Source organism: Sapajus apella, unplaced genomic scaffold, assembly GCF_009761245.1.
Source record: "Sapajus apella isolate SASKATOON/1434 unplaced genomic scaffold, GSC_monkey_1.0 scaffold61, whole genome shotgun sequence".
Taxonomy (NCBI): Eukaryota; Metazoa; Chordata; class Mammalia; order Primates; family Cebidae; genus Sapajus; species Sapajus apella.
This window is the reverse complement of record NW_022437001.1, coordinates 7,266,158-7,279,526: the sequence shown is the minus strand read 5'-3', so window position 1 is coordinate 7,279,526 and position 13,369 is coordinate 7,266,158. Positions and strand designations below refer to the sequence as shown.

Sequence of the window (13,369 nt, the reverse complement as noted above, 5' to 3'; positions counted from 1 at the left end):
ATGAAGATCCTGCTCCTGGGACAACAAAGCCACGCCTGTGATAATGGTATTAATCCATTTCTGAGGGCAAAGACTACATGAGCTAATCACCTCTTAAAGGTACTATCTCTCAACATAGCTGCATTAGGGATTAAGTTTTCCACACATGAACTTTGGGAGAGTCAAACCATAGGACTTTCTTAGTGCTGCTAGAATTATCTTCCTAAAATGCAGGTCTAATTCATGCTATTCGCCTTAAATTTTTTTGCTAGCTCTTACTAACTGCAGAGTAGTTTAGGCATTCAGTCTCTTTGACGGGGATCTGAAGCCCTACACAAGCTGTCTTTGTTTGGTTTCATTGTAATCTTCTAGCACAACAGAATCCACCAAGCAATTTCTCACCTTCTTGCCTTTGCTCAAGCTGTTCCCTCAATCTGGAATGCCCTCCCCAATTTTTCTGTCTATGGAAATCCCACTCATTCTTTAGGTTGCAGCTTGTATGCTACATCCTCCATAAAGCCTCCTCCCACCACAGTTAGAATCTGTCATTCTTTATTCAATATTTTCACAGCAATTTATGTGTATTTTTCTTTGTATTATAATTCATATGCTCAGATGTGCATTTCTTCTATTGGTTGGTAAACTCCTTAAAGCTAGGACAGATATCTCAGTTATCTCCATTCCTTATCAGCTGCCAACACATGACTTTCCATATATTTGTTGCTCATTAAATAATAAACAAAAAGGAGAGGAAGACATTGATCATAGTTAGGGTAGAGGGGGAATCGGGGAGAGAGAGATGGTTGGTAAGGTAGGCTGGGTCTTTCTTTAGAACATGTTCAACTGGGATGGAAACTTTGGGTTGTGAAGAACAGGAACAGAGAATAATGATGAGGGAAGTGATGGATTATGGGTAATGTGAAAGGCTTGTATTTAAACACAGGATTCTATGACACAAAATCTTGCATGTACACATTTAGCTTCTTGTCCACAGACAGATAAACCAAATTGTAAAGTCCTTCAGCAGATTACTCTGCCCACTTAATTGTAACCACAACTCTGGAATATTTCACTATTGCTGCTCCTACGTCTATTGCCTGATGCCATAAAGAGATGGGGCCTTGACTAATAGTGTGTTGATGATCCGTTGCTATGCCCATTTATTTAATTGTAGAAAACATGGGCAAGGAGGTCTCCTGATTAAAATATTTCTTTGACCCTTAATTTTTATTTTCATCAATCTGGTTTTATATTAAATAGTACAAAAAAATGAAACATATTGTCTTTAAAAATTATTTTAATGGGTACACAGTAGGTGTATATATTTATGGGGTACATGAGATATTTTGATACAGCATGCAAGGCATAACAATCACATCAGGGTAAATGGGGTATCCGTCACCTAAGCATTTGTCCTTTGTGTTACAAACAATGCAATTATACTCTTTTAGTTCTTATAAAATGTATGATTAGATTATCATTGACTATAAGACACATCATTGTGCTATCAAATACTAGGCCTTATTCATTCTTTCTATAGCCGTCCCCACTTCCCCCTAACCCCCTACAATCCTTCCCAGACTCTGGTAATCATCCTTCTACTCTTTATCTTCATGAGTTTAGTTGTTTTAACTTTTAGATCCCACAAATATGTGAGAACATGTCAAATTTGTCTTTCTGTGCCTGGCTCATTTCACTTAACAATCTCCAATTCCATTTATATTGTTGCAAATGACTGGATCTCGTTCTTCTTTATAGCTGAACAGTACTCCATTGTGTATATTTACCACATTTTCTTCATTAATTCGTCTGTTGATGGACACTTAGCTTGCTTCCAAATCTTGGTTATAGTGAACAGCACTGCAAGCAACATGGAAGTGCTGATACCTCTTCAATATACTGATTTCCTTTCCTTTAGGTACATACCTAGCAAAGAGATTGCTGGATCATATAGTAGCTCTATTTTCAGGTTTTTGAGGAACCTTTAAACTGTTCTGTTTGGTGGTTGTACTAATTTACATTCCCACCAACATTGTACTAGGGTTCTTTTTTTTCACATCCTCACCAGCATGTGTTATTGCCTGTCTTTTGGATAAAAGCCATTTTAACTTGGATGAGATGATACCTCATTGTAGTTTTGGTTTGCATTTCTCTGATGATCAATGATCAGCTTTTCATAAACCTGTTTGCCATTTGTATGTCTTCTTTTGAGAAATATGTGTTCAAATTTTTCGCCCATTTAAAAATCAGATTATTAGAATTTTTTTCTTTAGAGTTGTTTGGATTCCTTATCTATTCTGATTACTATTACCTTGTCAGATGGGTAGTTTGCAAACATTTTCTGCTAATCTGTGGGTCAGCTCTTCACTTGTTTGTTTTCTTTGGTGTGGAGAATATTTTAACTTGATGTGATGCTATTTGCCCATATTTGCTTTGGTTGCCTGTGCTTGTGGAATGTGACTCAATAAATCTTTGCCCACTTCAGTGTCTTGGACAGTTTTCTCAATGTTTTCTTTTAGTTTCACATTTTGATGTCTTAGATACAAGTCTTTAATCCATTTTTATTTGATTTTTGTATATAGTGAGAAATAAGGGTCTAGTTTTATTCTTCTGCATATGGATATCTAGTTTTCCCAGTGCCATTTATTGAAGAGACTGTCTTTTCCCCCAAGGTAAGTTCTTGGCACCTTTATCAAAAATGAGCTCACTGTAGATGGATGTCTGGAGTTGCTTCTGGGTTCTCTATTCTGTTCCACTGTTCTATAGGTCTCTTTTTATGTCAGTACTGTACTGTTTTGGTTACTATAGCTCTGTAGTTTAATTTGAAGTCAGGTAATGTAATTCCTCCAGTTTTGTTCTTTTTGTTCAGGATAGCTTTGACTATTCTGGGTCTTTTGTGGTTCTGTATACATTTTTTGATTATTTTTTCTATTTCTTTGAAGAATGTCATTGGTATTTTGATAAGGATTGCATTGCATCTGTACATTGCTTTGGCTAGTATGGACATTTTAACAATATTGATTCTTGCAATCCACGAACATGGAATATCTTTCTTTTTTCTGTCCTCTTCAGTTTCTTGCATCAGTGTTGTATTATTTCATTGTAGAGATCTTTCACTTCTTTGATTAATTTTTAGCTATCTTATTTTATTTGTAGCTATTATAAATGGAGATCCCTTTTTAAATTTCTTTTTCAGACTGCTGTTGGTATATAGAAATGCTACTGACTTTGTATGTTGATTTTGTATCCTGCAGTTTTACTGAATTTATCAGTTCTAATAGTTTTTTGATGAAGTCTTTAGGTTTTTTCAAATATAAGGTCATATCATCTGCAAACAAGGATAATTTGACTTCTTTCTTTCCAATTTGGATGCCCTTTCTTTTTCTTGTCTGATTGCTGTAGCTACAGCTTCCAGGACTATGTTGCATCACAGCGGTGAAAGTAGGCATCCTTGTTGTGTTCCATAACTTAGAGAAAAGCTGACTTTTTCCACTAGTGATATGATTTAGTTTCTTTTTATTTTATTTTTTGTTTGTATTTTTATTTTGTGTGTATCTGTTTTTTGGTTTGAGGTTACCAGGAGACTTGAAAATACTATCTTATCACCCATTATTTTAAGCTGATAACAACTTAACACTGTTAGCCTAAAAAAACAAACAAGCAAACAGAAAACTAATAAACACTCTATGCCTTAATGTCATCTCCCACTTTTTAACTTTTTGTTGTTTCTATTTATATCTTATGTTATCTATGTCTTGAAAAGTTATTTTTGTGCTTATTATTTTTGATTGGTTCATCTTTTAGTCTTTCTATTTAAGATGAGAATAGTTTACACACCAGTTACAGAGTTATAATATGCAGGGTTTTTTTCATGTATTTACATTAGCAGTGCTTTGTGTACCTTCAGATGATGATTTTTTTTATTGCTCATTGACATGCTTTTTTTTTTTTCTCTGAAAAGAACTCCCTTTAGCATTTCTTGTAGGACAGTTCCATTGTTGATGAAGTCCCTCAGGTTTTGTTTGTCTGGGAAAAATCTTTATTTCTCTCTCATGTTTGAAGGATATTTTCACCAGATACACTATTCTAGGGTAAAAGGTTTTTTTTTCCTTCGGCTCTTTAAATGTGTCATGCTGCTCTCTCCTGGCCCATAAGGTTTCCACTGAAAAGTCTGCTGCCAAACATATCGGAGCTCCATTGTATGTTACTTGTTTCTTTTCTCTTGCTGCTTTTGGGATCCATTCTTTATCCGTGACCTTCAGGAGTCTGATTATTAAATGCTTTGAGGTAGTCTTCTTCCGATGAAATTCGCTTGGTGTTCTATAACCTTCTTGTACTTGAATGTTAGTATCTTCCCATAGGTTTGAGAAGTTCTGTGTTATTTTCCCTTTGAATAACCTTTCTACCCCTGTCTATTTCTCTACCTCTTCTTTAAGGCCAACAACTCTTAGATTTGCCCTTTTGAGGCTTTTTTCTAGATCTTGTAGGAATGTTTTATTCTTTCTTATTTTGTCTCCTCTGACTGTGTATTTTCCAATACCCTGTCTTCAAGCTCAACAATTCCTTCTGCTTGATCAATTCTGTTATTAAGAGATTCTGCTGCATTCTTCAGTATGTCAATCACATTTTTTTCAGCTCCAGAATTTCTGCTTGATTCTTTTTATTTTCATCTCTTTGCTAGATTCGTCTGACAGAATTCTGATTTCCTTCTCTGTATTATCTTGAATTTATTTGAGTTTCCTCAAAGCAACTATTTTGAATTATTTGCCTTAAAAGTCACATATCTCTATTTCTATAGGATTGATCTTTGGTGCCTTATTTAGTTCATTTGGTGGGGTCATGTTTTCCTGGATGACCTTGATGCTAGTAAAACAACTGCTAGTTGTGTGTCAAAGACGGGAAGAAACAGACAAAACCCCTATACTGAATATTTTAATTTTTAATTGTTAAGAGTGCAACTACTCTTTGTCCAGCCCCATCTTCCTAAGGAAGCTATATGTTCCTGAGGGAGTTACATACACAGAAAAGATGCCAGACAAATGTAATCTTTTAATTCCTAGTTGGAGTATGGCTCACAACACGTTTCATGATGAGTCTGAACCTAGGAGAGCCACTGAGATGCCTTTTCACTTGGGCTTGAGGCTTCCTGCCAAGGCCTGGGTAGTAACTTCTTCCTATCAGCCCTGTTTTGATTACCATGTGGCTTTCCTAGGTCAAGGAAGCTATGGGGATGGCAGTGCACAACTCTCTCCCGTGGATTCTCCCTAAGAACTCCTAGAAGAGCTACATCCCTTCAGAGAAATAAAAAAAACACACCCCCAATATGAGAGGAATCTAAAGAGACCCTGCTTCATGAATAAGAAGGCTCTGCCTGCCTCTTGACGTGCCAACGCCTCCATTTATTAGCATCATGACACAGTGCTGTCCTTAGCTCTGCCCAAGCCCATCAGTCCTTCTCAGGAGTGGGGGGCCAGGAGTGGAGGAGAAATGCTTTGAGCTAACCCAGCAGGGTGGGTGGGTAATCAACATTGACTAAAAACATGGCAACATTCACACCAAATACGATCATTTTATTGGACACCTCTTGTTTCGCACCTCACAGACTCACCTCATTCTACCTTCTGCTGTAGCAGCCAGCTATGGTCAGATGTCATTGACACGACCTCCTCTCGGCTTCAAGCAATTGGGGTGGGAAATGGAGGGAGCAGAGTTGGAGAGATGAAGGTGGGCAGGGCAAAGCCTCTCCATCCATTTGGCAAACCCCTAACTCATCAAACTAGATCAAACAGTTCAGCAAAATACATTTAAGCCACCCTCAAGATGACTGCAGGCAATCCAGGCATGGAGATTTAGCTTTAATCAGAAGAGAAAAACTTTAAGCTGGTCGCTCATGGGTGGCTCATGCTGGTAATCCCAGCACTTTGGGAGGCCAAGGTCAGAGGATCACTTGAGGTCAGGAGTTCAAGAACAGCCTGGCCAACGTGGTGAAACCCCGTCTCTACTAAAAAAAATACAAAAATTAGCTGGGTGTGGTGGCATGCACCTGTAACTCAGGAAGCTGAGGCAGGAGAATTGCTTGAACCCATGAGGTGGAGGTTGCAGTGAGCCAAGACCATGCCACTGTATTCCAGCCTGGGCAACAGAATTGAGACTCTGCCTAAAAAAAAAAAAGAAACAAAGAAAGAAAAAAAAAAAGAAAAACTTCTCCTAACATGAAGTGAGCAGAAAAATCTTTTTGGCCATTTTTTTTTCCTTTCACTGAGCCTGTTGTGGCTTGAAAATGTTGAGGTGCCATTTTTGCTGTAACTGCCTTATAAGGATTCTGCCTTGCAACCATCTCTGTCTCAAAAGCCTTTTTCTTGTTTACAACAAGTTGTAGAACCATAGTTGATGATATGTTGTATTAGAAGTAGGAAGGGGGGGGTCTTAGAGATCATTTAGTTCAGTGTCTCTTTTCATAAGATGCTTAATGGTATGTCATAATCACACTCCTAGTTTGTGTCTGAGTCAGGTTTGTAACTCAGGTAGTCTGACTGCATGGTAATGTCCCCTGTGGTTGACAAAAGTTATAAGTAATCCAAATTTTCTCACTATACAGGGAAAAAAAACACCTTTAGGGAGTTGTGTAGGGGGAATTGATTTTGAAGTGTGAATTGAGGTAGATTCTCTGCTCTAGGTTTATAATTCTACTGGAAACCAAGAATTATAAACCAATACTTAGCTGTACAAGAAAGGAATTCCAGGGGGATATAGCAATTGGTTTTTCTTTTCCCTTTTGCACCTCCTATTAACGTGAGCAAGATGTGCATTTTCCTGTTTTACAGATTCAACTACAAAGGAAGAATTATGCACTGAAGCTCTACAACTTCATAAAGAAGAGGCCTTGATTAATAAATAACCTGACACCTTTCAGATGTTGCACGAGGAAAAGCAGGGTGCCCCAATTTCTGGGAGTCACTGCACTTCACTTACCCTGGGGCCTGTTTTACAGGCATTTTCCTGCTTAGTTAATTGTAGTTATTCCCAAAATAAACCTCATTTTATGTGGCACTCTTCTATTCTGAGGGAATGATGTAAGCAAGAATATTGGCTGGAGTATCTTGAATATCTGTGATAGATGGCTCCTTAGAATGAATCCTAAATCTCCAAGGGACCTATTTTATCTTGTGATTTTGCTCACAGGTTCTAAGCTACTGCTGGGCAGCGTTCCAATTCTATATTCTCTGTCTTCTGGAAGCACTGATGAAATCACTCAGCGGCTACCCGCTTCCATCTCACTAGGCACCTCTTGGCGCTCCTTCATCCCCACAGACTGAAAGCATGGTGACTAATGTGTCTTCCCCTTCAAATTATTCACAAACCCTACATGACCTTTGGCAGGCAGGGGTTCTACTGCGATGCTTCTGACTGTGGGTAAGGGGACATATGTGCTCACCATGGCTTGCTATTTCTCCTTGCTCCCTCTAGACCAGTGAGGCAGCTCTGTTAAATGGTCAGGCATAGTTTGTTGGTGGCCCCCAAACAATCCATCGGCAGTGGACATATTACAGAAAACATGGCTTTGAGTCTTAGCTTAAACTGTATTTATGTAGCATGACAATAGGAAAAATATCTAATTGTACTTGGATTAAAGTTCAAACAAAGGCCCCATGACTGGCTTGAAGATGCCCAGGTCCATGTGCCATGTTTTCCAGGGAAGGCAAGATGGGAGAGGATGTGGTCTGTTCTGTCATGAGCAGTTCTGTTTCCAGACCATTTCTCAGTCACTGGAGGCCCGTTTCTGGGGAAATGATTACTAAACTGTTGATTATTTTCTTTGTATTGCTGGCTATTCGCAACCACAGGGAAAATATGAGGTAGATGTGGAGTTTAAGAAAAAAAAAATGTGTATAAAAATGAGAAGCCACGCCTGCCTGTAGCACTAGCAAAAATCAAAGACGTCTGGTTTATTTGAATATTTCCAGACACCCCAAACAAAATTAGTATTGGAACCAAATTAAAGAATTTGACTCAATAACCTAAAAAATAGCTATTGGATGAAAAAATAAAGGATAAAATAGTGTTTAATTACTGACTGGCCATTTTCAAAGTGGCTTCTCCTACATTATCCCATTTTTAAAAAAGTAAATTTGATCTTTTTAAATGTTAGAGTGAAGTGGTTCACAATTGCTTGAAATAAGCAAAGGACATTATATTTATACGCATGCAAATTACAAACCAGGCAAAACAGTCTCTTCTGCTGCTTTATATATTTTTGTCAACCATCATGGATTCATGGAAAGGTCTCAAATAGATAGAACAAAATGGATTTAAAAAAATTGTTTGAACTTAGCGTGTTTTTCATTTCATTCTCGCTCTGTCTGTGGTCTCACTTTCTTTCTCTGTTACCTTCCCTTGAATGGTGAACTATTATTACTTGCATTTGGATAGACTATTATTTAGTTTGCCAAACATACCATTTTCCCGCTTATTAAAATCTCATAGTTGCTCAGCTTCATTAAGATAAATGGAATTATTCATCTGTTTTCCCCCCTTTGGCTATGGGGTCAACAAAATGATGTTAAGCAGGAGAGGACAGGGCTGGTGAACACTTTTAAATGTCACTAAGTAATTTTAGGAAGGAGCTGGCCTACCACTGTCCTGAATGATGGATATGCTCTCAACCTTAATGCCCATTAATGATGTACTTAATAACAGTTTGTCTTGTAACCATGGCTGTTCAACACTTGAATTTTGTGACAGTTATAACCAGGAGTGGACATTTCTGAAATCTGATACACTGAGAAGTAAAAAACCAGAACAAAGCAAGAAAAACAAAAACCTGAGCCTAACAAGCAGTCAAGGATGGCAAACCAAAAAAGAAAAAGAAACAAGAGTATAGCCAACCTTTTTTTTTTTAATTAGAGTATATTATACTTTCAAACTGGATACACTAGAAATTGGCAATGCAACATAAGATGCAAAGGAATATACCAGTTACTGTCAAAATGACCCTGTACAGCCTTGTAATGCAAAAAGCTTTATACAATACAAATTTTCAGTAATGTACACAAACCTTGACAGTATGATCATCTGAACATAATATGAAGAGTTAAAAAAAGGACAGAAGAAAGTGCTGAGAACCCTAACTGCATTACTATATGGAAAAATAAGCTAGCTTTCATTGAAGAATGCATAGTGAAAACAACTGAAGTTAGTTGGTAGGTGAATTTCTCAAAGATGTTAGTGTTTTACACGGAAAGGATATCTATGGAATACATCCTTCCCTGAGTATCAACTGCAAACCAAATTCAGGGGTACATATTTTCTAGGGTGGAGTCTGAAAAATGCTGTAGATTTTTTTCTTTATTAATAACAATAATAATATAAAAAGTCAAACAAACTCCCAACACACCTGTTCTCACTCAGAAAACTTTTATAATTTACCAGAAAGATTGATGACTCTTTCCAAAGTGCTAAAAAAGTTGCCCAATTATATTAAGCATTACTAAGTCATTCAAATACAAGTTCAGTGGCAAGCAGTGAAATGCATGGCATTTGAGCAGTAAACGTCTCCTTCCTTCACCCCTCTTGTTCTTGAAAGTTTCAACCCTAAGACCTCCTATTGCACAAGTGGCATGCTGTAAAACCTATAGTCCGAATTGTCAGGGCTGCCCTTTCAGGTTTTTAACCCACTGGTGCTTCAGTGTTACTCACCTTTTCTACCAGCCTCTGTGGGATTATAGCCCTTTCCTGTCATCACTGAACTTGTAATTTTGAAAACATATTATTAGCCTAGTGGCACATTCTCCATTATATGGGGATAGAGACATGACTTGAATAAAGACATGACTTGGAAAAAAAAAAAACCAACAAAAAAACCATCCCACCCATAAGCCCAGAATTCTTGGAGTGTATTGTCCATAACTATCTTTAGTGTCTTTTACTGAGACATTGACGTGGCGAGGTTGAACACCGTTTCAAACCTGGCCAAGAGCAAAGGTCTCTGCTGGAGAATGACTGAGGGTTTGGGAGCTTCCCGCCCTAGCTGGTTTGGCCTCCCTGACCCTGTGGGCATCTCCTTAGTGTAAACAGGTTTGCCAGGGCACCAGGCAGGCTCCCCATCCACGGCGGGTGACTGGCAAAAGGAGGTGTAGCATACCTGCTGGGTGTGGGGAGGAGGGACTGGCATGGAGGGGGCTGGGGAGAGCATGGTGTGGACAGACAGTACAGTCTTCTGGCTTCCTGTAGAACTGTACTAATTTCCAGGGAGCTTTCAGCAAAGCAAACTGACTAGAGGAAGAATATTAGGGATGCTTTTATTTTCCCCTGGTGAAACAGATTTTAAAAAAAACCAACTCTTAGGATAACACATGATGGAAAACAGCAACACAGAAAGAACGCGTTCCTCCTGTACACCAGTTCTCCAATAGATAAATAATATATAAACTTTTATATTCCAAACTTCCCATTATGATACAAAGAACATTTCTTCCTGCTCTTTCAGCCTGTTTCATACTGGAAATTCTGTTGTTTTAAAAATACAAGCAATGAACATATTCAGCCAAAGATTTTTTTTCCTTTTTTCTTTTAAAATCACCCATTACTTTTTAAGATTAGCAAAGGGCTTTACAACCAACCCACACCTGCTTCCTGCTGCAATAAAGTGCTGCACATAAATTGCCATTTTAATGACCACAAAATAAGAGCTTTTAAATAAGTATAAAGTTAGCCTCCTAGCAGGTTACATCTACCAGGCGTTAACAAAATGGAATACAGAGTTATTAATAACATGGAGAATACCGCGATAGCCAGAGGATCAGCAAAACACAATGGAAACTTGTCAGGGGCATAAACTGAACCATAGGACTAAACAGCACCTTTTTGTTGCGTCATTATATGTCAAAGAGGTTGTGGCTAAATCTTCAAACATACAGTCTTCTCATTCCATAAAAAAGGTACATTTTCTTCCTTTTATTTTACTTTCTTTTTTTTCAGATGAGAAACAAAAACTAGTGCAAGACCATAGCACTGTGCAAAACTGCCGTTTCTTTTTTTTTAGTCTGAGCATTTATACCCAGAATTTATCCAAACCCCTTTTAATCTCCTTGGCTGGATTTATCAACCATAAATTTTTTTCACTCATACATTTTTTTTTTCCTGCAAACAAATGGTAACCACTGAATTAATACATCATATATATATATAATCTGCCCTTAAAAAAATGATGCGCTGTGTGTGTGTGGACCCTCCACATTTGTCTATGTGTGGGCACACACACACAAAATACACTTAAGTTCTGTGATGTTAGCTGCAGTGCTGCGAGATATTTCTTCCAGATCAGTCACTTGATTCCTCGCATCTTCATCACCAGAGAAGATCTGAGCACAGGGTCTCCAGAGCTCTGGCGGAAATCTCCAGCAGCACTGCAGATGTCTACCATTCCTTCATCGACTAAGCACCAGGCCCTACCACTCTGTAGCCGTCAAAGAGAGAGGGAAAGGTGATGAAGGAGCACAGGGTGAGACAGCTGTGGATGAACCGCCCAGGAGGGAAAAGAACGTTCATCGCTGTTGAAGAAGCCAGTACAAAGAATGTGCAATAGAAATGTCACGGCACGCGACACACGGCTTTCTCTTTCAGAATCCGCAAACGCCCACGCACCCCCATTCACCCAACAGAAAACCAAATGCACCGGTATACAAGCTTACAAGTGCTGATTGCTATTAAGGACACTCTCTTTAGGGTTTAACAAGACAAGATTCCTTTCAGAGAAAAGCACGGAGAAGGGCTGAGAGTGGGAGTGGGTGGCTGGGGAGGCATGCCTCTGAAGGTAGAAGTATGCAGTAGGTCACCTCTCTGAAGATTGGATAAAGCAGCTTTCAGGTCAATGCAATAGGTATACACACAGAGCCAATTCTCTATTCCTTACTAAAGATATACAGTACACATGTTTCAGACCCATGCGGGCCTGTAGGTTTTGCAGCAACATACACCTGCTGGGGTTGTGTTTAAGTTTTGAGGGTTTTTTTTTTTTTTTTGTCTTTGTCTCTTTGTTTTTTGGTACAGAGCATGGCTGCCCTCAGACAGTCTCTGCTCTTTCTCTCAGTCCGAGATAGGCGAGGAAGGAGTGTTTGGGCGAGGGGATGCTGGGAGGCGCAGTCTGAGGTCGGGGAGGGTGGAATGTGAGATCCAAGTGGTTCTTGGGGTATAACATTGTCAAGGGAATGAGATGGGCAAAATCTGAGTTCCTGTACTTGTCAAAGCGCAAAGGGGAGCCGTTGAAGGCCAAAGCCTTGAGTGCCAGGTTGGGCTCTGAGCTGCTGCCGTGGGCTGCCGACAGGGCCACGGTCTGCAGAGCCTGGGAGGCGGACATGACTGACAGGGGAGACAAGAGATTCCGGGAGCTCCCGACCACCAGGAGCGGGGCCCCGGGGCCGGCCGGTTCCTTGGGGGCTGGACACAGGCCCTTCTTGTCCTCCTCGGGGCAGTCCCCACTCTGGTGCTTCTTGACGTGGCGGCTGAAGACGAAAGGGTGTGTGGTCTTGAACAGGCACTCTTCGCAGCTGAAGGTCTGGCGAGGGGCGTGCTTCAGCTTCTTGTGCAGGTTGAGATTGTCCTTGCGCTTGCAGCTGTAGCTGCACTGGTCACAGTGGAAGGGCCGCTCCCCGGTGTGGACGCGCACGTGCTCGATGAGCTTGTTGGCGGTCTTAGACAGGTAGCCGCACTGGTCGCACTTGTAGTGGTTGCCCAGGCGGTGCTCCCGGGTGTGCGTCTCCAGCTCCAGCTGGTTGGCCTTCACCGTCTGGCAGATCCGGCACTTGTACTCCATCTTGTAGTGGGTCTTGAGGTGGCACTCCATGGCAGCGGGGCGGTTGGTGGAATAAATGCAGAATGGGCACCTGCCGGGGGAAGCAGCGCAAGGGAGGTTCAGCTGGGACGGTCTGGAGGCAGCCCCGCTTCTCCCCTCCTCACCAGCCTTCCCTCACACCGCCCCCCAGTGTCTGAGGCCTGCCCAGCCCAGCCCTGCCGCCTCTCAGGGGTGGAACAGCCCTTTTTGGCTCCCCTGCTGACAGAGCAGTCCCCACTGACAAGCAGCTCTGGCGAGGGCCGCTCAGCCTATGCTGGGTCTCCTGGCCAGCACAGCCAATGCCAGCTCTCAGGAAGGGGAGCAGAGAAAGTGCCAGGAATCAATTCCCTGGTGCTCCCCTCCAGCCCCCGCCCAACCCCTCGGAGCCCTCCCCACTCCCGACCAGACAGAGCAGAGGTCTAAACCTCCTGACCTCCCCTCTAGATGGGAGCAACACAAAGAATCGACTTTTCATGCACCACACCAAGCACACGCAGAAAGGCTAAGAGGTTTTAAAGAACAGCTTATAGGGGGAGCGCTACCTCCAGCAAACAGAAAGTC

General features: G+C 40.7%; 2 protein-coding genes across 9 annotated transcripts in view; one reads left to right on the top strand and one right to left on the bottom strand.

The window, feature by feature from the left end:
• Positions 1–9,813, top strand: part of CUNH4orf51 (chromosome unknown C4orf51 homolog) — a 68,202-nt gene extending 58,389 nt beyond the window's left edge. For all 3 annotated transcript variants that reach the window (XR_004259322.1, XR_004259321.1, XM_032246464.1), the window contains one exon: positions 6,804–9,813. The gene's annotated coding sequence lies outside the window, so the exon portion shown is untranslated. The remainder of the gene's footprint in view (positions 1–6,803) is intronic.
• Positions 8,856–13,369, bottom strand: part of ZNF827 (zinc finger protein 827) — a 178,567-nt gene continuing 174,053 nt past the window's right edge. For 2 of the 6 annotated variants that reach the window (XM_032246457.1, XM_032246458.1), the window contains one exon: positions 8,856–12,860. In XM_032246457.1, the coding sequence (XP_032102348.1) occupies positions 12,041–12,860 (820 nt within the window). In that variant the 3' untranslated portion in view covers positions 8,856–12,040. The remainder of the gene's footprint in view (positions 12,861–13,369) is intronic. The other 4 variants (XM_032246461.1, XM_032246460.1, XM_032246463.1 and 1 more) reach the window with 4 other exon arrangements.